Raw genomic sequence first — 27,603 nt, forward strand, 5'->3', positions numbered from 1 at the left:
GGTCCTGTGGCATGGCCGTCACCCATCTCGCACCGCCCACGCAGCAGTTTGTTTGGAGTGTGGTCCGGCGGGGATGGACAGGATGGTAGAGAGGTTGAGTCAGAGACTGGCTTCGCTGCAACACACGATTTAGGTGAGCTTCGCGATTTTCCCCCCCTTCAAACATTTATGAAAGTTTTTGCCGATTTTCTCCAGCTGTTCTCCCTGTTGTTTGGTTTGATTCTTTTTCATGAGAAAATGCTTTGGTTGAGCTTCAATTCAAGGGGTTCCAACGAACGTTTCACTCTATAATTAACTTAAGTCTGATCCGCTATTTTGCATGGAGAAGAAGCGGTTTATATTGTTTAAAGTCTCTGTCCTCTCGTAGTTTCCTGGAAGGATCGATATCCTGTCCTTATTTTGTTTCCAGTCGCCTTTTGCCGTTGGTAACAACACTGTTACCGTTGTGTCGGAAAACACGTCGGTACTCTCTGTAGCCGAGTAATGTTTCACTTTGATCCTGAAGTGCAACACCGCAAAAACGTTGCGTGCGGTGTGCATCAGTGCAATAATACCGACATAAAGTTGCCGATCAAACGGTCTAGACTTCGATTTTAATCCCAAGAACTGATCTGGGGAAATCGTGTTCGCCACTGGGATGAAAAGAAATAGGACACACTGAAACCGTAGCCTGGGATCCGAAAGAAGTTATTTGTTGCAATTTATAGTAATTTGGCTCGGAGTGTTTTAGGACGGCGCTGTTGGATTTGAGGAATGATTTGTTTATCGAGCGTTTTTTAGAGGCACGTTATAAACCGGGGTACGGCGGAGAGACCACCTTGTTTTTATTATGGAGAAACGCCTTCACTGGCCGGGCTCCAGTCAGTTTTAATTAAGCAAATTGAACGCGCAGAGCTGCAAAACGGGCTGCACAGCGCTAATCTGCCCACCAATGCAGAAAATACGCACGTGATGATTATTGATAGGGTTCGCATTGTTCAGTCCAGCTTCGTCCCTTGCCCGGTCGACAACAGCGTGGCTAACTTTTCGCACCGTTACCCTCGGTGGGTGTGGGTTTCACGGGCTTGCCCGCCTGTTTTCCCCCAAAGAACATCTGTGTTTACGGTGTTAGAATGCGCTTTCTGCCAATGAAATTGCGTTGCTTTCGTGCGAGTGACATTGCACAGCTTAGCAGTTTAATATATGCGGACCTGTTAAAGGAGCGTGGTTTTATTTGAAAAATCCACACCGTGCGCTCCCTCTCGCATTACCAAAGGCGCAGTACACGTTAGCTCTAGGAAACAAACCTGGGCTGTGTTATAATTTACTGGCAGCCCTAAAGCGTCAAGTTGCCGTGATTTCTGGATAGTCGACAAATACGACTATCCAGCCGGAGTCGCCGGTTGGAAAATTAGTATTCCAGTACCCGATAATGAGGTTATTATTATTTTTTTAGAGGCGACCTCTCATGGCTGCCTCTCGTTATGAGATTAATGTGAACAACAACAGATGTTAAGAATGAAAGCAAAAGCTGTAGTTTTGGAGGCTCGGCGATCGTGATGATTGCGATGTTCAGGGGTGCTCTGTGGACAGCTGCCTTTCCGGTCACTTCTGTCGGCGAGTGTGGGGACGGTGAGCGGGTTTTGCGGCTGGCGTCGGAACTGTCCAGCCGCCGTTTCTGACGCTCGTCTAATGGCGAACACTAACTCGCCTTCATGGGGAAAAACCTCTCGTATTCCTTCTGTCTGGCCTCGAAAAACCCCTGTACTGTAAGTGTCCACTTCCCTCCTCTTTTCCTGTAGTTCCTATGTTTAGTGCGCGCTGATAGTTGGATAGCCCCCCCAAGAGCTTTCGAGTTCCTGCTTCGCCTCGGTGCCCAGGACGTGACTGCTCCGTCTTGGGGGGGTATTGTTCCTGAACCGCATCCTCGGACAGGAGTCCCTTCTCCGCACAGATCCACTCTTGGCACAACGCGACCTCCGTTAAAAATCCGTCTGGTGAAGAACAGGAAACCGTCTAGGTTTGCAGTTTAGTTTTCTGAAGATCCTCCAAGGCAACTGGGAAAGGAAGATTTATTACAGCGAGGATCCAGAGTGAGGTTTAATGAGTCTGAAGACCCTAGAAGCCCAGAGACATTAAAAGTGGAAGTCGAGGTGCTATGCAGGCTCACACAGAATTTACAGTTACCTCTTTCAAAGTAGTTTTGAGTTCTAAAATAGCCTTAACTGAATGTTTATAATCGTCTCTGTTGTTATTTTTAAGGAACAAAAAACGTCCAACAAATATTCTTTAGAAAGATAACCTGTTTTAAAACACAGGTGAAAGGGATATTTTTAAATTCTTGAGTTAGTATATTTTAAATGAAAATATAGACCCTTAGCTCAACACAGGCTTGTCTCTTTTCTTCAGATGTGTAGGTTACCTCGTGTTGGCCTGGTGACATTCAAGGTCTGGTTGTCGTCGCCTTCTCTGTGTCTGGCGTGCTACAGCCAGCGTGAAGTGGATCACTTGTGAAGGCGGGTTTTGGACACGGTGTACGGGCAGTTGCCTTGCTGTTTGTCCGATATGAATGTGACAGTGTGTTTTGCGTTTCTTCACCCGTGAGCGCTGCGGGCTCAGGCCTGGCCTGGGGCGGCTGCGCTGGGGTACCGGGCCGCAGGCCGAGTCGTTGCTGGGCCCTGGCGCCTGGAGGGCCAGATTCTGCGCTCGCGGTGCTGGCGGAGTGCTTTGTGGCTGTAACCCCACGTGCTCGTGGCCGGGGAACAGCCCCTCCTTTCTCTCGGCTCGAGCTGAAAGAGGTCGGGGGTGGGGGGGTGGAGGGGGTTGCCTTTGTCCTGTCGTGGATGCGCGGAAAAGTTGGTCCGTTGCCGTGTGAACGCGGCCTCAGTGACTGGACTCCTGAATCGGCTCCCCCCCCCCTTTGTGCTGCTGGGGCCTCTCTGGAGCTGCTCCCTCAGGGTCTCCTCCTGGAGACATTAAGAATTCACTCGGAGTGTTTCTTTCCTTAATGAGAGGCTTTCATCTCCTACCTCCATGTTGTCCCAGCTCCAGCTCCTCTGCCTGGTGTAACGGGGCTGCTCCAGCTCCTGGTTTCCCCTCGATGTGTTTCTGTGAAGATCCCTGTGCTTCTGCTCCCGGTTCCCTTGCCTCTATTGTTTTTGGAGATGACAGGCTTGGAGCGGCGAGGCCGCGAGGAAGTCAGCCACCCTGATGGGATTGCTGCTGAAGTCCGGGATTTCCTACTCTGTTCTCCTTTAATCGCTGAGCCAGACCTTCCTTTCTTTCATCCCCTTTTTGGAATATTTGACTCCTTTCCAATTAGAATACTCCTTTTCTCGCAAATGTTCCTTCTTTGAATGAGCATACATGGCACCTGTGTTTACAACTGTTCAGTAAATTAGTCAGTTTTACAGATCCAGCGGATGGTTATCATGATCTCGTCTCGTGTAAATATGCACTTATAATCAATAAAGATTTAAACTATCCGTTTAAATCTGTTAATTTCCTGGGTTTCTGTTTCATCTATTGAGTTTGTACGGTACCGTGCCCCATAACATTCCTGAAATGGGCGATTCCGGTTTGTGAGATTCTCTCCGCTGTTTTACACAGATGTTCGTTTAAGAAAAAGGGAGAGTTTGATGCAGTCTTCTGTTTTGTGCAGGTTGTTTCAGTATCTGTGAAATGTGAGCAGCTCAATTATTTATCATACACCTGAGACACGTATTTGGGGGTTGGAGATAAGACCATGCACTTTAATAGACACGCGTCTCATTTCATCCTGTGGCGTGTATTCATGCAGATGTTTTCCTCGCTGCTGTGCGGGCTGTTCCTTTGTTACATAACCTAGTAAAGTGACATGCTCCATGAAGATTCCAAAGACTCCGGAGAAACATTAACTTGTTTTGTAATTGATGGTGCTTTCTACTTAAATATCACTGACAACTGTCCTGAAGCCCATCTGCATGCTGTGCAGCTATGTGGAGGTTTTATTAGCTTCCTGTAAAGACAGCCAGAAAATGGGACTGGGACTAAAAGAGAAGGGGTCTCTGAGGAAGAGGGAATTGGGTGGTCTCTCGCATCACCTCAGCAGGATGTGTTGACTTCCATGGGCGTTGGGAGAAATCTGCGGACTTAGCTGAGGCTAAACGTCTCCCTGCTGTGTGCAGTGTCACATCGCTGTGTCACATCAGGGAGGGAGCATACCTGCTGTGTGCTCAGGGCTGACCCCTGGCTCCCCTCCCTGCTGAATTCCTGTTTAAACAGGAAGCGAGCAGACAGGGGGCTTCAGACAACTGGTGCAGGAAAACATCAGGCTCACTGTCTCCTGCCTGCTCCATAAAAAGACTTCCCCTCGTTCTCCCTTCCTGTTTTTTATGTGCTGTGCTGTGAGTGCAATGGCTGGGGGCAAGGAAGTCTGACCAAGCACGAGATCCGTGCTCAGACCCAGCACACGCGTGCCAATCACAGCAGAGGCTAGGAGTCCTGTGCAGTGGTGACAGGACCGATAGACACGCTTGAGTTAGACAATTTGCCGTTCAGCTGACTAGGAGCGGGGTTTCGTACTTGAAATTCTGGTTAGCTTTAAATTCTGCGGAGTGTGACCTGGAAGCACCAAGGACACCTGCAAGGCAGACATTATATTCCCATCCACAAGATCCGAATTATTAATAATATAGTGCTTTCCTGGACGCTCCACTCAACCACAGCCAGTGTGCAGCCCCACCTGGATGATGCAATGGAAGCCGAAGTGCACCAGTCCGCTCCCCACACATCAGCTTTCAGTGGGGAGGAGAACAGAGTGATGAAGCCAGTTCAGAGCTGAGGATTTTTAAGAGGCCATGATTTGTAAAGGGTGGGACGCTGGGTTAACACCCCTACTCTTTTTGAGAAATGCCCTGGGATTTTGAATGACCACGGATAGTCAGGACCTCAGTTTTAGGTCTCATCCGAAGGATGGCGCCTTTTTTTTTTACAGTATGGTTTCCCTATCACCTACTGGTCCCACTAACGCCTCTTCCAGCAGGAAGCTTAGCTTTCCCAGGAAGTCTCCCATCCTGGTACTGACCAGGCTCACACCTGCTGAGCCGCCGTGGGCTGCCAGTTGGGAGTTGCAATATATCGGATCTTTTCAGTTGTGGTAGTGATTCATATGGAAAAAAGGTTTGGACTACATCTGCCAGAAATGCCTACCTGCAAGGAAGTTTGATCTATGTCGGATGATACCAGCTGCAGACCTTTGTCTGAAAAGAATGTAATGAAACCGAAAGGTCCTACATGTTGTGCTGATCTGTGATAGTCTGCAGCTCATAGATACTGGAATGAAATTGCTGTGCAGTGGGTGATTGTTTTCCTGCTGCTGTAGGAAGTAAACTTGTGTTTTACGTTTTACAGGGCTAGTCTTTTAAAAGATTTTTAACTGATTCTCCCTGCCTGTGCTCTGCAAATCAGCCCAATGTCAGAAGATGTGTGAATGAGTTTCAGTTGATCATTAGAGACACTGCTCAGAGCACCTCTCCTAAAGTATATAGACAGGGTCACCTCAGGGTACTATGTCCCCCTTGCTAGTGAACCAAGCCCTTAGCCGGACAGCCGGTTTGGGACAGACAAGAGGAAATGTCTGTGGACAGTGCTGTGGGTGTCGGCAGCAGGCTGTGCAGTCAGGTGGCCGAGGCTCAGACTCTGGGCTCTATCAGGAAAAGATTGGATGGCAGCTACCATCCCCTCTCCTCTCGCTTATTGCCTGCATTTTTCCCTCAGCATGAGGAGCGATGGCCAGTGATAGGAGATGGGTTAGCCTGTGTTTCAGCTCTTTAGAGATTTTATTTCCGGGTTTCTGCCACCTCTTCTTATGTCCAATGCTGTTTTGAGAGCAGCTCTGAGCCGATATATTACACTGTGCTCTGGCCCATGGCCTTGCCATCGGTGCAGAAGTGCAGACTATTGTACAGAGATGCTGGGCCAGATGGGGGTTGTCTTTTTTTAATGAGCTTGTGAGGCGCAATATGGTGTGTTTTCATTAACCCTCAAAGCATTCCTCTCATGGTGGTTGAGTTTTTTTAGAAGAGAGAATTAAAATTGAAAATAACTTCGCAGACTAATACAGGCCTTCAAATAATCCTGATTTCTTCCTTGGCCTGCTGCCTTAGCGTCATGAAGCTGTGGAACATGCCATGCAAGCCCAGGTGTGTTCTTCCTGAGCTGTGGGAGAGAGCCCAACGCATACAGACTCAGCTTTGAAGCCAATATTGTTTGGTTAGAGCTTTAAAAGTATTAAAAGCGTGTAATGATACTTCATAGTGTTTAAAGATGAAAATGACAGACTGCTAGTTTTGCTTCCACGTAATGAATAAAAAAGAATAATTCAATCTTGATTAAAATAGCAAGGAAAGAAACTCTTTTTTTTTGTTGTAGTTGCTCTCGGAAGGTAGTTAGCTGGTCCTAAGGCTTCCCTCGGCTGCAGAGTAATGTAAGTTGGATAATGGTCATGTAAGCAGATGAGTTCAACTAGATGCTTTTTCTGAGCTGGCAGTGACAGGAGCTCAGCCACCTCTCCCTCACTCGGCAGGAACACGTGCTCTTCAGTCTGTGTGAATCAGGAGAACGTTTTGGCAGGAGGTTCATACTGGGGCATGGATGCAGTGGGGGCTGTCCATAGGGGGGTAGAGTCACTCCCTCTCTGACCTATCGTTTTCCCGACAGGAGCTTTCACTTGTGAATCTTGGGATCATCCAGATCCCTCCCGATAACACAGATGCCATGAGTTGTAGTAGTTCAAGTTGGCAGCCACGTCAGCATGCGTAGGCTGCAAAGGCGCAAGTAAAGGTTTATTCCCTGCTGAAAACCTTCTTGATACCCGAAGACGGCTCCACAGCCAAAACGTTTTTCGTTTCTTCTCTTTTCACCATTTAAACCTTTACTTGTTCCTTTGCTGCCATAATTTGTTTTGACGTTGCTATGATGCGTACTGATCTAGCAAGTGAGTTGAGATCTTCTGGGCATGGAGACTTCCGCACAGCCCCAGGGCAGCTCCTGAACAGGCCAGGCCTCTGGGAGCACAGTGTCCCGTGTGTGGGTGCTTTTATTTGCTTCTTGGCATGCTGTGGCTGGTGCCATCGTTTTGGGATGACCGTTGGCGTGGACCAAAGGTAGCAAACAGCCCCCTGAGCTTTTGTGTGATTCTGTACACCCATCATTTTAAACTCACTATAGGGCTCCCCCTGGCTTAGCATTGAAATACATCTCTGTTTAATTGCTGAATCAAACAGTGAGTGTAGCCATTGCGAAACCCCTCCGGCTGCAGCTCTTGAGGCCAGCAGGCATTGGCGATCCACAGGAATGGTAGGCATTCCCCTGCCTCTGGGAGCTGTGGGAGCCAGCCGTGGTCTCCATCGTCATTATCACGAGGCCCGCAGCACCCAGGAGTTCCCAGCACACCTCTCCTCTTTCAGAGCGGGCGCTTGGCCATTCCTCCCAGAGCAGGGCTGCACTCTCTGGATAAGGCTGGCTTGGAAACAGCAGGGACTTTCCTGGAACTCCCTCAGATACGGTATCAGGGACTGGCTCGGTCTTGGCTCGCTCAGCCGGCTCTCTCCCTTCCTTCTTGTGGAGAGCCCCCGCAGAATCTGCCGCGACCATTTTGTTTTTCGGGTGCTGTTTAGCTGAAACTTTGCAGCCATATACAATCACAGAGCATCATCAAGAGGTGTCACGAGGCGTCATGCAGTGTTTCAGACATCCCCACGCTTTTCTCCAGAAGGATGTCAAATGTCATCGCTGCTTGTTAGATCTTTGTTTTTCTGCTGCTGTTGCAAGCCTTCTGCCTAATCCTGGTTTTAAGCTAAAAGAAGTTGCATTCTTTTGCAACTGTGCTTTCTGCTGTCTTCGCATATTGCGTTTTTGTGCCTGTGGTTAAGAATTTCCACATGGACGTTCTTTGGTTTTCCTACAATAAACCCTGTCGCTCTGTTTCTTGGTCCACTTATCCTATTGCCAGAGCTTCTGTGGGGGCGCAGTGTGCAAGGCTGTGATGTGGTCAAGACCACAGCGCCTCCGGAGCCGCGGGGTTGGTGTACAAGCTGTGGTGTGTGAGCGAGTGGAGCTGGGGGTCGGGGGTCACGGGGAGGAGGGAGGAGGGAGGAGGAGGTCGCTGCGCTCGGCGGAGTGTAATCCCATCTGAAATCCAGGTCACTGGCCCAGCTGCGAGATTCCCGCGTGTCCCTGGAGGAAGGGGGCCCTTCTGGCGCGGGAGACTGCTGGCCTTCCGCGCCCGGCCCTGCCTGTGTCTGGAGTGCGCCGTGCCGCGGTGGTGGGCACGGGCACCGCCTGTGGGCCTTCCGACGTCGCCGAAGCCCGGACAAGCTGCCCACTGAGGTGGACGGACTGCCCTCGTGGGTGAAAGCCCCACTATGAACTTGGGTTGCGATGCTGACCTGATCCTTTTCCGCTTGGGAAACTAAGGATAACTAGGAACAGAAACCTCTGCGAAACCGTGGCTGGAGGAGTCACGTCCCTCTGGCCAAGCTAGAGGTCTTGCGATGAGGAATGTTAAGTAATCTCCATGGCAACAGCCGGTATCTTCCAGAGGGATCCAAGAATCTCTGATTCACTGAACTGTCAGCTGAAGGCAGGTGGCACGGTCAAGTTATAAATACACGGGCCTCGTAATTTACTGCTGGATCACCCCTGAAGTCTGATATTACTACAGCTGCACCTTCTGCCTGTCGTGCTGTTTAAAGAGTTTTACGGGAAGAGGAGGGGAAGCCAGGTCCTTTTGTCGTGTAGCTGGGTGGCCCTGCTGGCTTGGTCATGGGTTTCATTGCTTTAATTTTTTTTATTGAGCCGTGCGGGAGAGAGGCCGCTCGCTGTTCAGTAGCGTGTGTGTGTCTGCGCTGTTTGTTCGGCCACCAATAGCAGCAATAAGGGGGGGATTAGCAGGTCAGCATCTTCTTTTGTTAATACCTTAATCCTGTGGCTGCTGGGTGTGGGCAGGCTGTCTCTGCTCGCTTCAACAGGTCACCCTGAAGGAGATTTTCAACCCTCCTTGTTTTTCCAGCCCTTTTACCCAAGAGGAAAACCCCTTTTTCCCCATCTGAACTAACTCCTAGTGTTTCTGTTTGATTGAAGTCGCTTTGGACCTTTAGATTATAAATACTGTGGCAAGCTGCTGGAGCACAGCAGTACGTCTGAGTGGTGTCATGTTCAGCTTCAGTAGAGGAGTCTCCCACGGTGAGCGGCACCGGTTATGCAGTATGAGCACACTCACGCCTTCCTGGGGATTCAGATTTATAAACGTCAGCAGAAAGATTAAGTGTGCCACCTGGGATTACGGTGTTAAAGTGATTTTGCATGCAGATTTATTGTACCTGTCCCTCTGTTTAAGATCACAGACTATCCCTTCTCCCTGTGTTTTCTGCCCTAGTGTGGTGCTGCTCTCACAGGGCTGACTTGAAGCACTGATTCAGAGCATTGTGCAGCGGTAATCTGCTTCCTCCAGATGGCATTGCCGTCTCTGGGAAAGAGTCAAGGAGTTACTGTGCCCCACCCCAGTATGGAGAACCTCTGGCTGTCAAGCTATTTTAATAGGTCAGGTAGTATCCCAGTCACTTGACACAACAGATTGCTGCACAGTTTGATTCCAAACACTTTATGGGTTATATGCTAAGCAGGCTTAATGAATCCAGTTTCTTTCTATTAATCTTTTATGGCTGCTGGTAGGATATTAACCATTCTGTCCCCTGGGCAGTGCAGTTCCCTCATGAGTTGATCGATGTGGGAAAAGCGAGGTTTGGATTACCAAGAACATCCTTGGCAGCCCCTGAAAGGAGAGCGAGATCCTCTTCTGTCGGCTGTGCGTTGCCGTCGCCCGAGGGTTTTATCACTTAGGGCCCTCCTCTCAGTTCTTCTCCCACATGCCCGGGTTGTTGCAGAGGTGATGTTTCCTGCTCATTAACGGCTCCTCGTTAACGGCTGTGATTCTCCGGATGACTGCAGAATTGCAGGCCTTTGATTGTGTGATGCAGATTCGTCTCGCGGGAAGGCCGGTCTCCCTTATTCTGGGAGCTGGCCGTTGAGGGGGGTAGCGTCTGGCACGGCCTGCGCCCTGGAGCCCCTGTGCTTGGAGGAGGGCGGTAGGGAGCTCTCTGAGTGGGGTACCCTGGCTGTGCCTTTGGGTTCCGGGTTAACGCTCCGCGGGCTGGAGCAGTGAGCCTCTTTCGGCCTTGTCCTCGCCCCCCCGTATAACCCCCACCCCTTGTTGTTCTGTTCCCGCAGGCAGCGAGGAGGCGTGGGAGGGCACGGACATGCCGCTGGTGAAGAGGAACATCGAGCCCCGGCACCTGTGTCGGGGGGCGCTGCCTGAGGGTATCAGCAGCGAGCTGGAGTGCGTCACCAACAACACGCTCTCTGCCATCATCCGCCAGCTCAGCAGCTTGAGTGAGTTCCTCTCGTCCCCCAGCGCCCGGGCGCTGGCACCCGGGGGTGTGGGGGAGGGTCTTCCCCGTGTACTGTGACGAAGCTTGGCAATTCCAAAGAGGCGCATTGTTTCCTTCATTTTTAGCACAGTTTTACAGTTTTCATCGGTGTGAAGTTGCGGTGCGATTCGCCTTTATGAGAAAGCACGTGCGTTTGTTTGGGTCTTTTTCCAGTTTGCGTCCTGCGCTGCACGGCCGTGATAGGCAGGCGTTCAAGTGCGGCTCTCTGCTCCCGTTGGTTTTTCAGGAAGGCTCAGCGCTAGTCCCGTTCGGGTTCCGCTCGTCGTGCGCGACTAGCCTGTGGAATAGGTTCACTAGATGGCGGTTAAGGCAGTCTGCGGAGACTGCAGGGGTGGTGGGAAATGGGGACTTGTGTTTGTTGCAGTGCATTGCCGTCTCATCGTTGTTCAGAGCCTTCTTCCTGGATGCAGCGGATCTCAGCCGGGGAGGCGGGCGTCTTTACCCTGCACATCTGGGGACCTTTGTTTAGATCACAGGAGCTTTCCTTGTGATCTTGAAATGAGTTCCTCTGAAGTGGGGTAGAAAGTCCGGTTGTATTCTGGTTGGCGTCCAGCTGACAGCTGGCTCTTTCGTAGGCCTCGGCGCTGCAGCTGCCCAGGGGTGCCGAATGAGCCTCAGATGAAAGGACACCGCTGTCTGTCCTTGAGTGTGGGGTTTCTCTCGGACAATGGCTGCAGCGCGCAGGGCTCTGTGCGGCCCGGCTGCTCTCTGACTGATCAATAACTTGGCTGAGAGGAGGGGGGTGGGGCTGTTGAACGAGTCGACCTCGCTGTTTTGACCTGGGCCCTTTCAAACAGTGGCTCTTCACTCACTGTTGTGCACGTGGACCTGAAAATCTGAGAAAAAACAGAAGGAGCTTGACCTCTTATCTTGGCTCTGTTCTTAAACACCTGTGGGGAAAAAAAAAACATCTGTGCTTTGCGCGGACGCCAAGTGTTGCTTCAGTGGATCCTGGGCGAACAACACGCGTGGCTGCAGGACGCACGTCTGCAGCGCAGGAATGAACTGGAGAGAAACTCTTGTTGCCCCTGGTCAGGAGTGCCAGTCGCCCGGCAGTAAACCCCGCTTCTGTGATGTCGGCATGAATCTGCTGCTGTTGTGCCTTTTCAAATCCAAGCTCAGTATGGCCTCTAGAGAAGGTTAGAACATAATCGTTCATGAGCAACAGTTCTGAACGTTCCTCACACTGAGTGTTTAAAACGGCTAGTTTGTCGTTATTGATATGTGTTGGGGACTTGGTTTGGATGGGTTGTTCTAGCCCCCTCCTCTCTAAGGGCTCCTGGGAAGAGTTGCCCCCCTGGGGCCGGGGTGACAGGACAGCGCGGCCTGCGTTTTCGTCCCGGCGGGAGAGCGGTGCGCCCCGCCCCCTGCCCTGAGCGTCATGTGACCGCTGTCGCCGTGGCGGCCGGCCGTCTGTGTGGCCAGGGGATTAGACACGCGGACGAGAAACTGCGCTGCAGGGATGGATTTTGCACCAGAGGGTGTCCGCTGCCTTTCCCCTCGTGCAAGGCCCCCTGCCCCCACGGTTTTTAAGAATTCCATCTAATCTGATCAGTTATTTGGCTGTAGAGTGAAGGCAGGCGTACCTCCTGTCGATAGTATGATGTCCATGCGTCTTTTGCACTTTTTATAATGAGAGGATTTGAGGGGGCAGTGTGCATTTGTCACTTTAAAGTGCTTTGTTGTGTCATGTGGAAAAGGATGTTTTATTGTGAAATACTCGGTTCTTGTACTATTCACGCGAGACCCGAATTACCAGCAGAAAGCGGGGACTGTATTTTTATAGCCCGGGTGTATTGGAGAGCTGGGCTTGAAAGGATGAGTCCCCTTTCTGCAAGCTATCTTCATGAAGTATTTCCTGACCTTAGGGATCATAGCAGAATGAAGCAACATCCCAGGAAACGGGCTGTGCAAGGGCAGACCAGAAGCAGAGGTTATCCGAAAACACCTACGTTGCATGAGATTTAAAACACATTCCTATTATGATGGAGACAGGATAATAAAATATTTTGGCATTCCCATACCCAAACAGCTGCAAAAACTAAATAAGTGCAGTTATGCTAGAAAATCAAGTGACACCATGCATTAAAACTGATTGTACTCCAGCTCTTGGGAAGTTTGAAAGGTTAAGGCTGTATGGATGCACACTCTGCACTTCACAGCGTTCTGAGCTTCAGGCCTTGCCTGTCCTATTAGGGTACCCAAGTCAAAATCATGGGACAAGCTTTTCAGCAGGGCTGTAGGGTAGGGAAGGAAACCACTGGTGAAGCTGAAAATACTCGCAAGCTCCCGAGCGAAAGGAAGATCTAACTTTCCCAGACTGGATCTTCCTATAAAACATCTCATCTTAAGCCTCTGACGGCCCCTGTGTAAAGTGAAGAGGAACAAAATTAGCAGGAGGAAAGGATGTGGCTTAAAACAAAGTCGCAGTGTCTGCCTAGGCTGCTAAGCGTCCTGCGTTGTCAGGCTTGGTCAGCATGTCGGAGCTAAAGGGTGCACACACAAGAGTGGGCCCCTGGAGAGTGAACAGGCCTGTCCTGGCCCCAGCAGAGCAGGGCTGCTCTCCGAAGAGGGAAGATGTGAAACCATTTCTAAATTGGCTTTGCTGTAAATCAGTGTGGTCAGCACTGTGGCTCGAGTGTGCATCCTGCTGAGGAAGCTCAGAGGCTTGGGGAGGTCAGGATTATAATAATAAGGACCGGGGGAGAGTGGTAGAGATTTAGATACCTTCCTGATGCTGTTCCACTCGGGCTGTGCTCTGGAGTGGCTCTTCGCTCACTGTTGTGCACGTGGACCTGAAAATCTGAGAAAAACCAGAAGGAGCTTGACCTCTTATCTTGGCTTTGTTCTTAAACACCTGTGGGGAAAAAAAAAACCTCTGTGTTTTTACACTTTGCGCTTGACAAGGAGTGGAAATGGCTTTCATTGTCCTGTTGAGATCAGATTACTATGTTTGAGAAGGGCCTGGTGTAGATCCTGTATGACAAAATACAGAATACAAACATAAACACAAAGACAGAAGGCCTGTTTGGTTTTGTGGAAAAACAAGAGAGTAGAAAATATTGTTTATGCCACCCAAAAAACACTCGGAAGACGCTGTACATAGGGGGAAAAGATTGTACCAGAGAGCTGCTTGGTCTTTTGCCGAAGTACAAATTGTGTGCTCAGTTATTAAATGAATTGGGCTTTGAAAGAAACTTCAAACTGGTTGATGTAAAACTGGATTTGAGGAAATGTCAATGTCATTCTCTCTCCTGGACCAGTCCCTTTTGATCGTTCATTAATGGCTTTCCAGCTTTGAATGTCATCTGGATGGGGTTTGACTGAACGCTGAGCTGGAGCTGCAGGCCGGTGACGCGCCGCGCCGCGACTGACCCCCACACAGTGGCGCTGCGCTCCCTGCCTCCCGATTGGTCTGTCTCCCGGGATCACCCGGAGGGAGGCTGCATTGTTCTCCCTGTCGCTCCACGGGGCTGGGAGCAGATGTCGGAGCATGTCTAATTGCTCTTCCTTGAGCACCGGCTCAATTGTTGTCTGAATCCCTCTCTTCCTCCCCCGGGGCTCCAGCCTTTCAGCTCCAGCGGGGTTGAGAGAGGTTAAAAATAAATAGCTGGATGAGATGGTGGAGGGGAGGGGGGTGGGGGTGGGGGAGTTGTGTTTTTAAGTCATTGTCGGAGACGATCTTCAGGCTCATGAGCCTCGGCAGCTTTCTGTAACCCTGGGTGATAGCGGCAGTCTCTTCAGGGCCATAACGTGACCCCTGGAATATGTCTGCAGGGAAGAACTCTCCTCCCGTCCTGATGGCTTACATAGCAACTCCAGAAACGTGCATCTGAATTCTGCTGACGCCGTGCAGGCAGTTCACGTGAAGGATTAACGCTAAGGGAAAGGAAGGGTACTCCTGTATTAGATCAGTCCCACTGATATGATAGTCCTGTTTTTTTTCCTTGCATTAAGCTACCTAACTTAATCCAATGCCAGGCTTTTTTATGTGCAAAGCTGATACAGATGAAGCAGTGCATCATTTTCCGTGAGTCTGCTTTGTCTCTCAAGGTTCCTGGGAATTGATCACTCCAGTGTAGTTTACACACGGGGCTGTGGTGTGGCGTTGTAGGAGGTGTAACTTGTTTGTGATGTTGTTCATCACAAAGGATCCCAAACTCTTCACATACAAGAGGACACACTTCATTCACCTTCAGGGTGATGCTGTTGTACACTACCGCAGAGTAGCTGAGGACGTGAAAAAAATATTTCTCCATTTGAACATAAGGGGTGACCTGAGGAAAGCCAAAAGTGGACTTTAGCTAGACCAAAGTGCAAGACCCCAAGTGGAATTTATGTAGGGAATTCATTGGATCTTCAGTGGCCAGGTAGTAAGAGCCCCGGTTTAACGCTTTCTCATCCAACCTCCTACATTATTGTCCCTCACTTTAATAGTGCATTGGTTTGAAAACTGTGGTCCAGAGGAAAGAGCACTACCTACAGTCCATGAGCAACACTTAATGAAAAACCCAGGTTTACCTCTGCGAGCCCAGCCTTGCTTAGCTTCTGAGCTCTGGTCCTGTCGGGCGACATGGTGATGTGAGGGCTCAGCCTCCATCAATACCACAGGGAGACAGACTCCAATTGCATTTCAGATCCGTTTCAGGTTCTGTGGATTGTAGGCTCTTTAAACCAGGATCAGCTGTTAGATGTTTCAAGCTTGTATTAATCAGAGTTAATTTCCATCTAAACAGATGGGATGTTAAAAAAAAAAGACAATTTAATTTTTTTGGCTATAACCTAACTGTTTTGCACAACAGCCTTTTGCTTGTTGATGGATTAAACTGTTGTGCGTTGGATTGCGTTAGTGTTCATGTCGGTCACTAACTATGTTTTCTGTCCAATTATGGAGCGAGTACAGTGGCGTTTCCATCTGTCAGCACTCCCCAGTGCTAGAAGAAGGTGGAAGCTCTCCTAGTCACCTGCAGCTGCTCAGTATATTGCACTGTCACTAAAAAGGCTGCCAGTAACACACCCTTGAGACTGCTGCCTGGTGCCCCTAACTAGAGACCAGACTGTAGAATGTGGTAACATATACAAAGAGATTTGCTGCTAGTGTAATTATCCAAGACCCTTGCCAAGACATTTCTTTAAAAACTCACAGGTAATTCTATTACAATTCCAGTGAATCGGCTTCAGTGTGCTGGTTACTTGATGTTCCTCATCCTATTTTGAATAACTGTAAGTGCACTTCATAATATTTAGGGCTGCTTTGTTACTGGTGAAGCAGAAAGTTGTCTCGGGGCCTGCAGTTCATGAAGTGCATCAAAGTGCTTTTCAGCGAGGTCCTTACTTCTATCCCCGATGAGTCCTCTCGGTGTGACGTCATCCGCGGTCTGGCTGCTGCTCCACGCTGCGAGACCTGTGGGGGGAAGGGGGGAGTGGATTATTTGCTGAGGAAGTCTCAAGGCCAGGAAGGGTGTGCACAGCCCATTCCTCTGTTAGACTAGACCGTGTACTGTAACGGCAGCGTCTGAGCTTCCTAACCAAAGGCTGAATGGAATCCTGATGTAAGCACATGCCGACTATTATGGGCTGACATCAGCAACGTTTCTAAAATAAGATCCAGCTCTGCTGCCCTTTGGATCGCTTTGTTTTGTACCCTCTATGGGATGACCGTGGCCCCCATCCCCCGCACTCTGAACCAGTTTGGATCAGTAATGAATACACGCTGTGGGGGTAAAAAAGCGAAGCCAACATCGTTGGAAAGTGAAGGGGTTCCTAGATGTCTTTTTAATAAAGACAGACGAGATGCCGTAATAATGTAATCGGAGAATTAACAACCCCACACTTGCTATTCTGTGGTCCAAACTTGGAGATCTTCACCGGGTTCTACGTGCTGCTGTGGTCTGCTTTTCATCTTTTTTTAAAAGGGTTGATTGAAAATGCATGCTCGCTGCTTGAGACAAACAAGATTGCAGCGTTTACGTGCCTGCTCTGCAAAGGCAATGACTGCCGGCATCACATCCCAACGCTGACACCAATGGGTAACCGACAGAGGCTGTGACTTACTAATGGGTCTGTACGTCTCTATGACAAATGACTACAAGCAAGAAGCTTTTCTTGTACTTTGGGCTTTTCTATTGTGATTTAAAGGCAAAGAACCCGATGGGTACAGTGTGATCCACAGTTCTGTCCAGGTTTCAAGAAGGGACGCGGTCAGGCTGGATGTGCTATGGAAGCACCTACATGAGGTCACCCAAACCTCAAAATGTGTATTTTTTTAGTTTTAGATTTAGATTTTTAAATAATGTATATTGATTGACCACCACCCTCCCTAAGAATATCTTTCCCTGTGGCCTAGCAGCCCAGGTTTCAGTATTACACCAGCTTACTGGTGTCTGGAAACTGGGCATTATGGCAGACTGGAATGTGGAGTCTAGGGGTTGTCTGGGATCTGGGAGCCGGGGTAGCACGGCTGGTGTCTGGATTACACTGCAACAAGGATTTTGCAGGAGAAACATCCCGACATCTGAAACCAGCATCTCTGACCTCACTGATCTATTCATGTGCCTCTACATCCTGGGGTTTGCAATGTCGGTAAGAGCCCAGTGCATGTGCTGGATGGGCAGGAAGAAAAAGCACACACTGGAAATGGAGCCGGCTTTCGTTTCTGAAAACCAGGGGTGATTGACTCATCTGTGCATTTTATATTTCCGTTGCAGGTGACATTCGAGTCAGTCAATGGGTGTCGGGAAATAAAGAAATTGAACATGATGCAATAAGAGTGTGATATTACAGTGGGTGTACACATCAGTATTACACAGGTGTCTTGGGAAAATAAGAAGGCACGAGTTTCACTTGTCTGTTGAGTAATAACATGGGTGAGGAATAAGACCTCTTCCTCCTATTGCTTTATCAGTCTCTTGACCCCCAAATAGATTAAGAATGTATTGGTTTTTCATTGTTGACATTATCTTATGTTACATTATTTTACATAAAAGTGACAGTATGTTCCATAAATGTTATTTAAAAACTAGTTTGAGTGCGCTCTGTCTTGTGTTTTCCCAGTGGTGCTGGTTTTGTTGCAGTGGGCGATTCTCCTGGTGAAGGTTTCTGCCTAGATGTTCCCTCAGTGTGCTGTCCTTCACTTGTGTTGCTCAGGTAAACATGCAGAAGACATATTCGGGGAGCTGTTCAACGAGGCCAGTAACTTCTACGTGCGCGCCAACTCCCTGCAGGACCGCATTGACCGCCTGGCCGTCAAAGTCACCCAGCTGGACTCCACGGTGGAGGAGGGTGAGTGTGTGGCGGAGTACAGGAATCTGTACTGGAGCAGGCCAGGTCTGGCACGAACAAAATAAACTGGAAAGCCTGTCCTTACATGTGGTCTGCCATGGAGTATTTGCAAATTTTAATAGTTCAGTGTTTGAGTGAAATATAGTCTACAAATAGCTCCTGTGTGGTGTGATCTTAGGATCTTCACATAGTGAGCACTACCTACAGGAATTTTAATGGTGTTAGTCCGGGCCTGTACCAAGACTAAGCCAACTTAACCTGAGAGCGTAGTCCTTTTCCTTACCGCAGAGCACACCACATGGCTCAGACTGCTTAACACCAAGGCACAGGGCTCTCTGTGCTGCTCTTCAATCAAATCAGAAAAATGTGGTCTTTCTCCTCAAGTCTTAAAAGTTCTCTAACAGCCTGCAGAAAAGGCCAAAGGGGACTTTTCAGCAGCAGAGTTCTGGAGGTTTCAGTCAGGTGGATGCAGGGTATCGGTGTTAATGCATTTCAGGCTTGTGGAAAAACCTTGGAGAGTGGTAAATTTTTCAACAGTGGAACTGTTACAGATGGAGAAGCCTGTGTCTGCTGTTATTCTGTGTTGGTTGATGTGCAGTTTCATCCTGACTGATCGCCTCACTGAGCTTCGCTCCTGTGGTGGGTGTGAGCGTTAACCCCTCACGCATCGAATAGCTTTTTTTACTCCCGCTGCTCCTAGTACAGCCCCTTGAATTGTATGTCAGTATGTGAAGGTCTACATTTTATTTTGTATAAAACCTAAAAGGTTGCATTTGTATTGCAAGTACATGCATAAGCAAATAACCTGTTGCTCTATAAATATCTTCTGCTGTCCTGTACATGACATTTTTAATTTTTCTAGTATTGAAAACATATATAATTTTTCACGTCGTGGCATTTTTGAGGAGATCAGTAGTGGATCTAATAAGATCCCCCTGTTTCCTAATTGAATCCCTCTTAGGTTTTGGCACCATCAGCAGGATACAACTGTTGAAAAATGTTGATACAGGAATGACCCAGTGGGTGAAATGGACTCTTGTGTGTTTCAGTCTCCCTGCAGGACATCAATATGAGAAAAGCTTTCAAGAGCTCTACAGTGCAGGACCAGCAGGTGGTGTCTAACAACAGCATCCCCAATCCGGTGCAGGAGATGTACAACCTCAGTGACAAGCCCCCTCCTCTCAGCATCCTCACGCCCTACAGGTGTGCGCTAGGTCGGCATGGCAACCCCTCCTGCGAGGACCAGCGTTTTGTACTTGGCTTTCTGCTTCCTGTCTTAGTTACAGCTGGTGCAGGGATGTTGGTGTATCAGCTTCTTTTGCATTCCTTTGTGGTTGATGTGTGTGTGTGTGTGTGTGTGTGTGTATATATATATATGTTGAACTATTATATCTTCTGATGAAATTATCTTATTTCTAAAAAGCAAGAATTCTTGGACGAAAGACCTAGTTTGGTTGCTTACCTGGTAAGATAAAGCTTTGTCTGGCAGCAGAACTTTGCATTTTCCTTGCTACAAGCCTCCTGGTGTGGTGTGGTGTGTACTTCTGCTTTCCTGTGGTAGGAAGAGGTGAGGTCTGGTGAAACAGAGGCACGGTGCGTGTCTGGGTGTGAACTGGGACGCCTGTTCTTGGCAGAACACATTGAAACTGGATTGCCCTTCATTACTCTACAGGCACAGAGCGAGCCAGCATCGCCCCGGTCATTAGCACATCCCAGGGAAAAATCGTTAACTAATTAAACGCATGGAGGAGCATGCTAGTGTGCAGAAATGACTTCTCTGAAATTAACCCCTTGTGCTCTGCTTTGTGGGACGCTGCACCAGACCCCTCAGCGCTCGGCCTCAGAGCCTTGGTTTGCTTTCCTCCTTGGCTGTCCCTGTGTATGGTGCTCAGTGTGAAAGAGGTGGGGGGGGGCCGGCAGCAGTCCTGAGAGCGAGCCGGGGCCCCTGTGGCCCTCTCCTTCCCTCACCCGTTTCTGCTGCCGTTCCAGAGACGACCAGAAAGACGGGCTCCGGTTCTACACCGACCCCTCGTACTTCTTCGACCTGTGGAAGGAGAAGATGCTGCAGGACACGGAGGACAAGAGGAAGGAGAAGAGGAGGCAGAAGGTAAGGGGGCGCCTCTTTGTCGTGCAGGGACGTTTGCCCCATCGCTGGCGGTCACGGCGCTGACCCCTCCCCCACCGGGGTTCCTGCTCCACCAGTGCGAGTGCTGACCTGGCCTGTCTCTCCTCCCGCCAGGAGCAGAAGCGGGTGGACGGCACGACCCGGGAGGTGAAGAAGGTGCGCAAGGCCCGGAACCGGCGCCAGGAGTGGAAGATCATGGCGTTCGACAAGGAGCTGCGGCCCGACCACCGGCTCTCGCAGAACGCCGGCCACGCCGCCTCGTCCGAGGGCTCGCTGTCCCCCGACAGCAGGTCTGTGTGCCGGGGGCGTCTCCCCCACGCGGGGCCCCCCCCGAGAGACGGGCCTCCCAGGCCGCCGCGGCTGGGAGAGCCAGTTACTGTACCGCAGCCACTAAAAAGGCTGCCCGGCCTTGACCTGCCCCCTTGGTGACCAAATCTGTTCTGTTGCAAAACTAAATGCACTTCAGGGGACATCATGCTGTCCTAGCGATGGTTTCCAGCTGCCTTCCACTCAGGCTTGCTCCTGGCTCCTTCAGTACAGCAGGGGGAGATGAGGCAGCACTTTGCCTGCTTCAGTTCTCTTCAGCCTTGGCTGCCCTGCAGGCGTTTCATCACGGCGTCCAGAATCCTCCCCACTGTCTCAGTGTCTGACCGGTCCACTCCTTTCTCCCTGCCTGCTGGACCTGCATTGCCCTTGCTTTATCCTCCTTAACTCGCTGTCTCTGGCTCCCCCTGCTGGGCGTTCACCCTCGTTCAGCAACACGGCTCATTCAAGCACAGAATGAGCTGAAAACGGTCTTGTTTTCCCAGTTCTGCAATGCCTGTGTGGTTGATCTTTTCTCCCGTTTGGAGGTGAGGGAGACTAACAAATTTGACCTTATCTCAAATTCTGCACAGCTCCCTGAATACACTGACAGTTTCATCTGTTGTCTGTTTTCTGTGATCAGCGAGTTTGATTAGTAGCCTGGTGATTTTTTGCCTCTGTTAATATATATATAATATATAAAAGTTAAGCAATACTAAAGTTACGCCAACGTCAGACATAAGAATGCATGGTATTAAAAGAAGTTTATGTGGCCGCCCATACATTGATATGTGCATTTATAATAGTTTATTTCCTCCTTATAAAAGGAAGTGACAAAAAATAAAAGGAAGCCTTTAAAATGGCAAATTAACATAACACAAAATTCACACTGTCTAATGTCTTCATTGGAAAGTGAAATATTTATTTGTGTAAAAGTTGGAAAAGTCCTCCCTGATTGTGAGAGCCAGACTGGTAAATGAAACCAGATCGGCTGTTTAATCATTGGTTTGGTTAACCTGCTGTGCAGAGACCCACAAGCCTCAGGATTCCCGAAACTGATGGGGCGCTGAGACCAGTGTTGTGGTTGGAATACGAGATGGGCTCTTTGCTGTGAGTGGCTCTTTAGGCAGGATCTTTTTCACATGTATTGGTTAGATGGGTTACTCAAAAATTAACAACAAGGCAAAGAATTATGCCTTTATCCAGACCGACCTGCAGGGTCATATTTCTAGGATGACATAATCACTCGGTTTCTTTTTTTCCCATGCCTGCTTTGCTTTTCCCTGTTAATGCCACTTTCCCTTCTTAATCTATTTGCACATGTGCAAATCCAGCTCTGGGGATGAAAAGGCTTTGAAATGTGACCTTTTCTTGCATTTATTCTGGATGCCTGTGATGATGCAAGTATGGAATTAAACTGAACTGAAATGCACAGACCTGAGGACGCGATGTGTTGGTATCAAGAACAGCAAGCCTCCTGAAGTGCGAATTCGCAGGGTGCTCTCTGTCCTTATTATCCTCTCATTTCAAAGGAGTACAAAAGGGTCTTCTAGTTTTAAATAGGCGATTTTTTGCACGACAGCATGGTGCAGTTTATGCAGGTTTGTTTCTTATTCCCCGTGTCTGTACCTTGGAGAAGAAAGACGGAAGAACTTTGGTCCTGCTGGTTATTAAATGAAATGGGTTTCATTTCATATGTGTGAGTCGAGTTGTCGAGATAGCACGGGACCTTGGCTTTAAAACTAATTTGTGCGAGTCAAACGTGTCCGTTTTGGCGACCCTTTTGTCTGGGCGTCTTCTGCAGTTTCGGCACGCCCCAGAATTGCACGCCGTTTCTTGTGCCGCTGTAACGGCTGTGCCATCCTCACTGTGCCCAACCCTCTTGGCAGGTCCCATGGGTCCGACTTGACTGACTATTCGTACCCGGCCACGCCAAACCACTCGGCCCACCTCCACCACCTCCATCACCCCCACCCAGCGCAGCCGCTGCCTCTGCCACAGCCACAGCCGGGCCCCTACCTCGGGGCAGATGGGCAGCAGCACCTCGTGGGCCCCGCGCCGGGGGTGGAGCACGACTACAGGGTGGCTGCCTACAGGCAGGGCACCCTCAGCCGGCCACAGCAGCCCCCACCGCCCCCTCCTCCCACTGACGCCACCCTCAATGGAGTCCTGCTGCCCCCACCCGCGGAGTACAGGTACGCGGCCCCAGCCCTGCGGCCATGCACGGTGGCTAACAGAGTGTTCTCCTAGCATTGCTCACTGGAGCGCTTCACAGAGAGGCTACAGAGCTCTTCAAGTGCAGTCCCAGGCTTGTTCAGCCCACTGCCAAAACATAGCAACAGCATCTGAGATCGAGCCTCCTAATGGTAGCATTGAAGTGCTTCTACTCCAGAGTGCTGTAGGCGTTTTTAGTGTGTTGCATGCATATCTTTGATTTTGGACAAGCTTGCCTTTGATCTCCTCTTCACTGCGAGTTCCGTGCTAATTATTGCGATTTTTAATTGAAGTTTACAGCGAGTTCCGCGCTCGCTGCTGATTTAATGGCTTTTCACAGCTCCAGTGAATTAGTACATCTTGAAATGCCTGCTTTGCATAAATTATCATATAAAATCAGGAGATTAGCATCTTTCTGAGGATAATGTGGGCTTTCATATTTGCATTTTTCTTATAAACACATTTCTGGACCAAATTTTAAAACCAATACTTTTGCAGTTTGTGAAAATAAGATCTAACTTGGTGAGTGAAAACTGAAAGTAGATCAGGCACCAGTTGAGTTGTTTGAAACCCCTCAGTGAAGGAAGTTTGTCTTTTTCTGCTACGCCCCCTACCCACCACTTGCTTCCTCTCTTCCAGCATGTCTGCAGCTCAGATGATGGAGTTCTATGGCAGTGGGGGACCGCCCCCTCCTCCCCCTGCTCCACTCATTCCCTCAGCTCAGACCGCCTTTGCCACACCCCTGGGAGGGCCAGCCCCGCCCACCTCCCACGTTGGACCAATGATGGGGTCCACTGGCTATGCTCCTCCCCCAGTGTCCCAGCCCGGCCCCCTAGTGGCTCCGCCTCCACCAGGACCGCCACCACCTCCGCCTCCTGGTCCCCCTGGTGCCAGCTTCCCTCGCTGCGTCTCCCCCAAGCACCCCTCTGCCACTGAGGGCAAGAGGCATGAGGCCAGCCAGGGCATCACTGACGCACGCAGTGACCTGCTGTCAGCCATCCGCATGGGTGAGTGTCCATTATTAAATACTGTAAACTTACGCTTACGAAAGCATTTACTGCTTTTACACATGCTCTAGCATCTTCTAGTAATGACGCCAACACCCCACACCTGTCGGTCCTCTCTCTGTCTCCTGCGCACTGTTGCTACGGGAAGTTTGGTAAATCACCGGCACCCTTTTTGACTGTTTTTGAGCTTCTTTTTGGTAAACATCCTTACAGACCCACTACGCATCAATTTGCAAGGCCCCCCGCTAGTGATAGTGGTCCTGTAGAGGAGAGAACTCCAGCGTAAGATTATGGCATCAGTGGGAAAAAGTGAAGATTCTGGATAAGCTGGAGGTCCACAGCTTTCACCCTTCAAAGGTCCATGTTTAATGGTTCTTTCCCACGTGTAACCATGTCTTTATTGTAGTACAATATGATTATACACACAGCTGAGTTCGGGTAGGGCCACGCCTTTGTGTGTAACTCTACAGGTATCTGGGCTGCACGGGTTTGTCCACAGCTGTGATCGCAGACCCTCTTTACCACACAAGGGGTGTTCCTCTGATGTGGGTTTCCAGAACGCTCTGCTCTGGAGGAGCACAACCCCTCTGCCCTGCGCAGGGGTGGGCTGTGTGTTGTCACCTATGGCAGTATCTTGCAGCAGGCCTGCACAGATGGCTGCAGGAGTCATCGAGCCCGTCAGACACGGTCTCCTAGTTTGCGCCGAGATCCCAGGTGTCTTCCATGCCAGTGCCCAACCCCGCGTGTGCTCTCTGTGCCTTGTGTGTGTGTGTGTGCCAGGTATCCAGCTGAAGAAGGTGCAGGAGCAGCAGGAGCAGCAGGCCAAGCGCGAGCCCGTGGGCAACGACGTGGCGACGATCCTCTCCCGCCGCATCGCCGTGGAGTACAGCGACTCCGACGACGACTCGGAGCTGGATGATAACGAGTGGTCCGACTGACGCCGCCCCTTCCCCCGGATGGCCGGACACCCCCCACCGTCTACCACCGCCGTCACCCCCTCGGCAGCTGACCGGTGCACCGCGTGACACCCCTACACTGACCGAAGAGCACACCCCGGAGGAAACTGGGGTGCGGTTTGGGCTTTGACCTGCGTCACCGCTGTCTCGCACACAGACGCGTCAAACAGCAGAGCCCGTATCTGAGACACTTAACGAGTCAAGCAGCTGTAAGATATTGGAGATCTTCTTGAGTGGTTCAGTCTGATTGAAATCTGGTTCTCCTGGGAAGAACAAGGATGTTGTGTTCTCCTGCATTACGACGATTCTGCTCATGCCGACTCTCGATAAATGAATGCGGGTGCAATCTGAACGTTGCAGGAGAGAGGGGAAAAACAGCTCCTCGGTTTCTTCAGCAGTGAGAAGACGACTCTCGCTGCACCGCATTTCAAGTTTCACAAACACTGGCAGACTGTTTTTACATGCGATTAGGTAGCAGGCATGAAATACCCAGTACCATGGACATGTCATTTTCTGCTGTTAACTATGCACAGTATTGGATTGTGTGCTCACTATGGTATGTGTGAGTCGGCAGCTCATAAAAGATCTGCTGAAATGGATAAGACGGCTCAGTTAACGGGCCTCACTGTTGGTTATGGTGATGCTCGCAGATGCAGGCCCTCCTACAGCCTTCTCGGAGGCTGGCTGGTGAAGAGTCCCCACTGGACCCTGCTGCCAGATCAGCACTGGGAACCATGAGACCCAGAGGTGATTCTGCTGTTTGCTTCACAGCTTGAAACAGCACCTCATTGGGAGCGAGCAGAAATACCATATAAGCACCATAAGCTACTCGATGCAAACTCTAGATGGCCCTTTCAGAGGTGTTGCTCCATCTCATCATAATCTGTCATTTAAAGCACAAATTGGCATGTCTGGGGATTATCGGATGTTGTCAGCCCCAAGCACAGCACTACTTAAAATGTTAATCCAGCAGGTTTCTGTTTTATTTGCCCCTGGTCCAATGCTCATGAGCTTGTGCACTTAAGTGCTATCTAATGATAACTTCTCTACCACAGTTCCGTCGCACTCCCTGTGAGCCTGATGTTTGAACGCTGCCGGACAGGTGTGAATTCAGCACTAGAATAGTCTTGGTTTCCTCTGCTAACCACAAACCATGTGCTACTTGTTGGCTTTTAACAGATGTTGCAAGTGAAAGCGTAAGCTCTGCTGGGCCCCAGGCATACCTGTCGGCATCCTGAAAGGTTCTGATCTAATGTTATAAGATAGTAGCATATCTTAAATAGTCACTGAATAGAATAATACGTCGTTCATTTATTGTACGGTTCCTTTTTTCCTCTGTCCGAACAATGACGAGCTGAGCTGCTTAAGTAATCTATCGGTGTCGTCTTTCTTTGCGCTCCATGTTGAATTGAAAGATGTTTTACATCCCCATCTGGAGAACCGGTACACCGGTGTGGCTTTGCTTTCACAAACTTGTCGCCGATGGACAAGGTGGTGTGTTTGCGAAACCAAACCCAGTGAAAGCCATGATGAAGTTGTGTGCATGGAGGTCTGTCGGGGAGTATTGGCACCCATGCTTAGTCATGAGACCAGTCTTCCTGCTGTCAGATTCCCTGCTTCGGGGGCTTAAAGGTGATGTGGTGTAATTTAGAAGATAGTGTGAGGGATCCTAGGTTTTTGCTGGGAAAGACAATCATAACTAGCTTTACAGCTGCTGCTTACAGAAGGTAGTGGAGGTTGTTTGTACCTAAATCAAGTAACACAGACAAAAAAACCCACTCATAATCCATATAAAGTAACAAATCAGATAATGTATTTTTCTTTCAAAATCTAAAATTTTCTTTTTAAAGAACTGGCTCCACTCAGTTGCTTGTGTTCTTGAAATGATGGGCATTGTGCTGTTTATGAAAATCTAAGATCCCTTTATAAATGGCAAAAGAATCTTCTGATGCCATTAAGTTGTTAATTTATTGTGGCACGTGCCAGTGGATCATTTACAGTAAAGAAACAGGGCTGAGTTATGGCACATTCTTCCAGTTCAGGAAAATGCACTATATATACTGTAGTAGGTGTGTGCACACAATAGCTTTCTGAAGCTGGGGGAACTGCTTCTTTGATGTTGTGTATAAAGATGTTTCAGAGATTTTGAAATTTAAGCTTGTGATTCAAGCAATGCAACAAGTTAAAATAGGGTTTTCTTGTGCTTATATTCCAAGATTCTCTGAAGATTATAGAGTCATGACAGCTCTGACAGGCATTAAGTATTAAAATTTATTTTGTTTATGCTTTTGTAGATGGAAAAAGAAAAGGATCTGCTTTTTGTTTAGGCCTTGGTTGGCATTTATGTTCATTTTCTTCTCTTGATGATTAGTTGAAGATATAAAATTAGTGGAATTTGGGACTGGATAAGAAATGAAAAATCCAGCTGAGTTTTCAAGTGCTGCTCCATCTGAATCCAGAGAGTCTCTGGATTCTCCTGCCCACATTCCAGCTCATCCAGAGCCCTGCTGGGCATCACCAGGAGCTCGTGAACAGCAAATGGTAAATGCCCAAAGGAGAATTTCCAAAACTGGTTGGTCTGCAGCAAAATTTGCTCCCACTTTGTGCACGTTTATTTAAAAAAAGTCTGAGATGGAAATGTATCTCAAGAGAACACAGGTGGCATAAAGAGCAAAGGAGAAGTAAAAGATTTGATTTTCCACTTAAATATAGTTAAAACTGGAGCAAAGTTTGTGCAGGCGACTGAACTTTTTGGAGGTTGTCCTTACTGTATTTTACAGGTGGTGAAATTTTAACCATCTTAATAACGGGAGCCTACTGAAGTACGAGCCTGAGAGAAATACCATGAAACCGATCTCATTTTCTGCTTATCTGCTTTTCACCTGCCACCTGTGAAACCGTGAGGTCAGCAGCTTCTGTGTTCTGAGGTCGGTGTGGCTCTGGATCTGTACGAGCGACTCGTGTGAAATAAATCCCAGTTCTAATTCTCCTGTGTCGTGTGTGTGTGTCCTGTGCAATTTCTTGTTCGGGCTGTGTGACAATAAGAGTGACTGTCCTGCCTCTGTGCCCCAAGGGAGACAGATTTTCCCCACAATGAAACAGCACAAGAGGGTACAAAATATTACTAGAGTAATTTGATAGATTAAAAATAGATGTCTCCATTTCCTGTTTGTCTGCGGTGCTCCTAGGTTACCATCAATCTCTTGGGTTGAAGGGGACAGCTCCCAGCACAGATTATTACTACTACT

At 49.2% G+C, this 27,603-nt stretch overlaps 1 protein-coding gene across 1 annotated transcript; it reads left to right on the top strand.

Moving 5' to 3' along the window:
* Positions 1-46: 46 nt before the first annotated feature.
* On the top strand, positions 47-27,341 carry wasf3b (WASP family member 3b). Its single transcript, XM_088638798.1, has 9 exons — positions 47-133; positions 10,249-10,410; positions 17,616-17,750; positions 18,800-18,953; positions 19,740-19,857; positions 19,990-20,165; positions 22,068-22,373; positions 23,032-23,399; positions 24,180-27,341. Exons 2-9 carry the CDS (start codon positions 10,278-10,280, stop codon positions 24,335-24,337), a joined length of 1,548 nt encoding a protein of 515 aa, XP_088494924.1. The 5' UTR covers positions 47-133; positions 10,249-10,277; the 3' UTR covers positions 24,338-27,341.
* The last annotated feature ends 262 nt before the right edge of the window (positions 27,342-27,603 follow it).

Source organism: Lepisosteus platostomus, chromosome 7, assembly GCF_059453375.1.
Source record: "Lepisosteus platostomus isolate fLepPlt1 chromosome 7, fLepPlt1.hap1, whole genome shotgun sequence".
Lineage (NCBI taxonomy): Eukaryota > Metazoa > Chordata > Actinopteri > Semionotiformes > Lepisosteidae > Lepisosteus > Lepisosteus platostomus.

Coding starts and splice junctions, on each gene's coding strand:
- wasf3b (XM_088638798.1), top strand. CDS start 10,278: ATGCCGCTGGTGAAGAGGAACATCGAGCCCCGGCACCTGTGTCGGGGG. Junction 17,751..18,799: donor GGACTCCACGGTGGAGGAGG/GTGAGTGTGTGG, acceptor TGTGTGTTTCAG/TCTCCCTGCAGGACATCAAT. Junction 20,166..22,067: donor TCGCTGTCCCCCGACAGCAG/GTCTGTGTGCCG, acceptor CCCTCTTGGCAG/GTCCCATGGGTCCGACTTGA.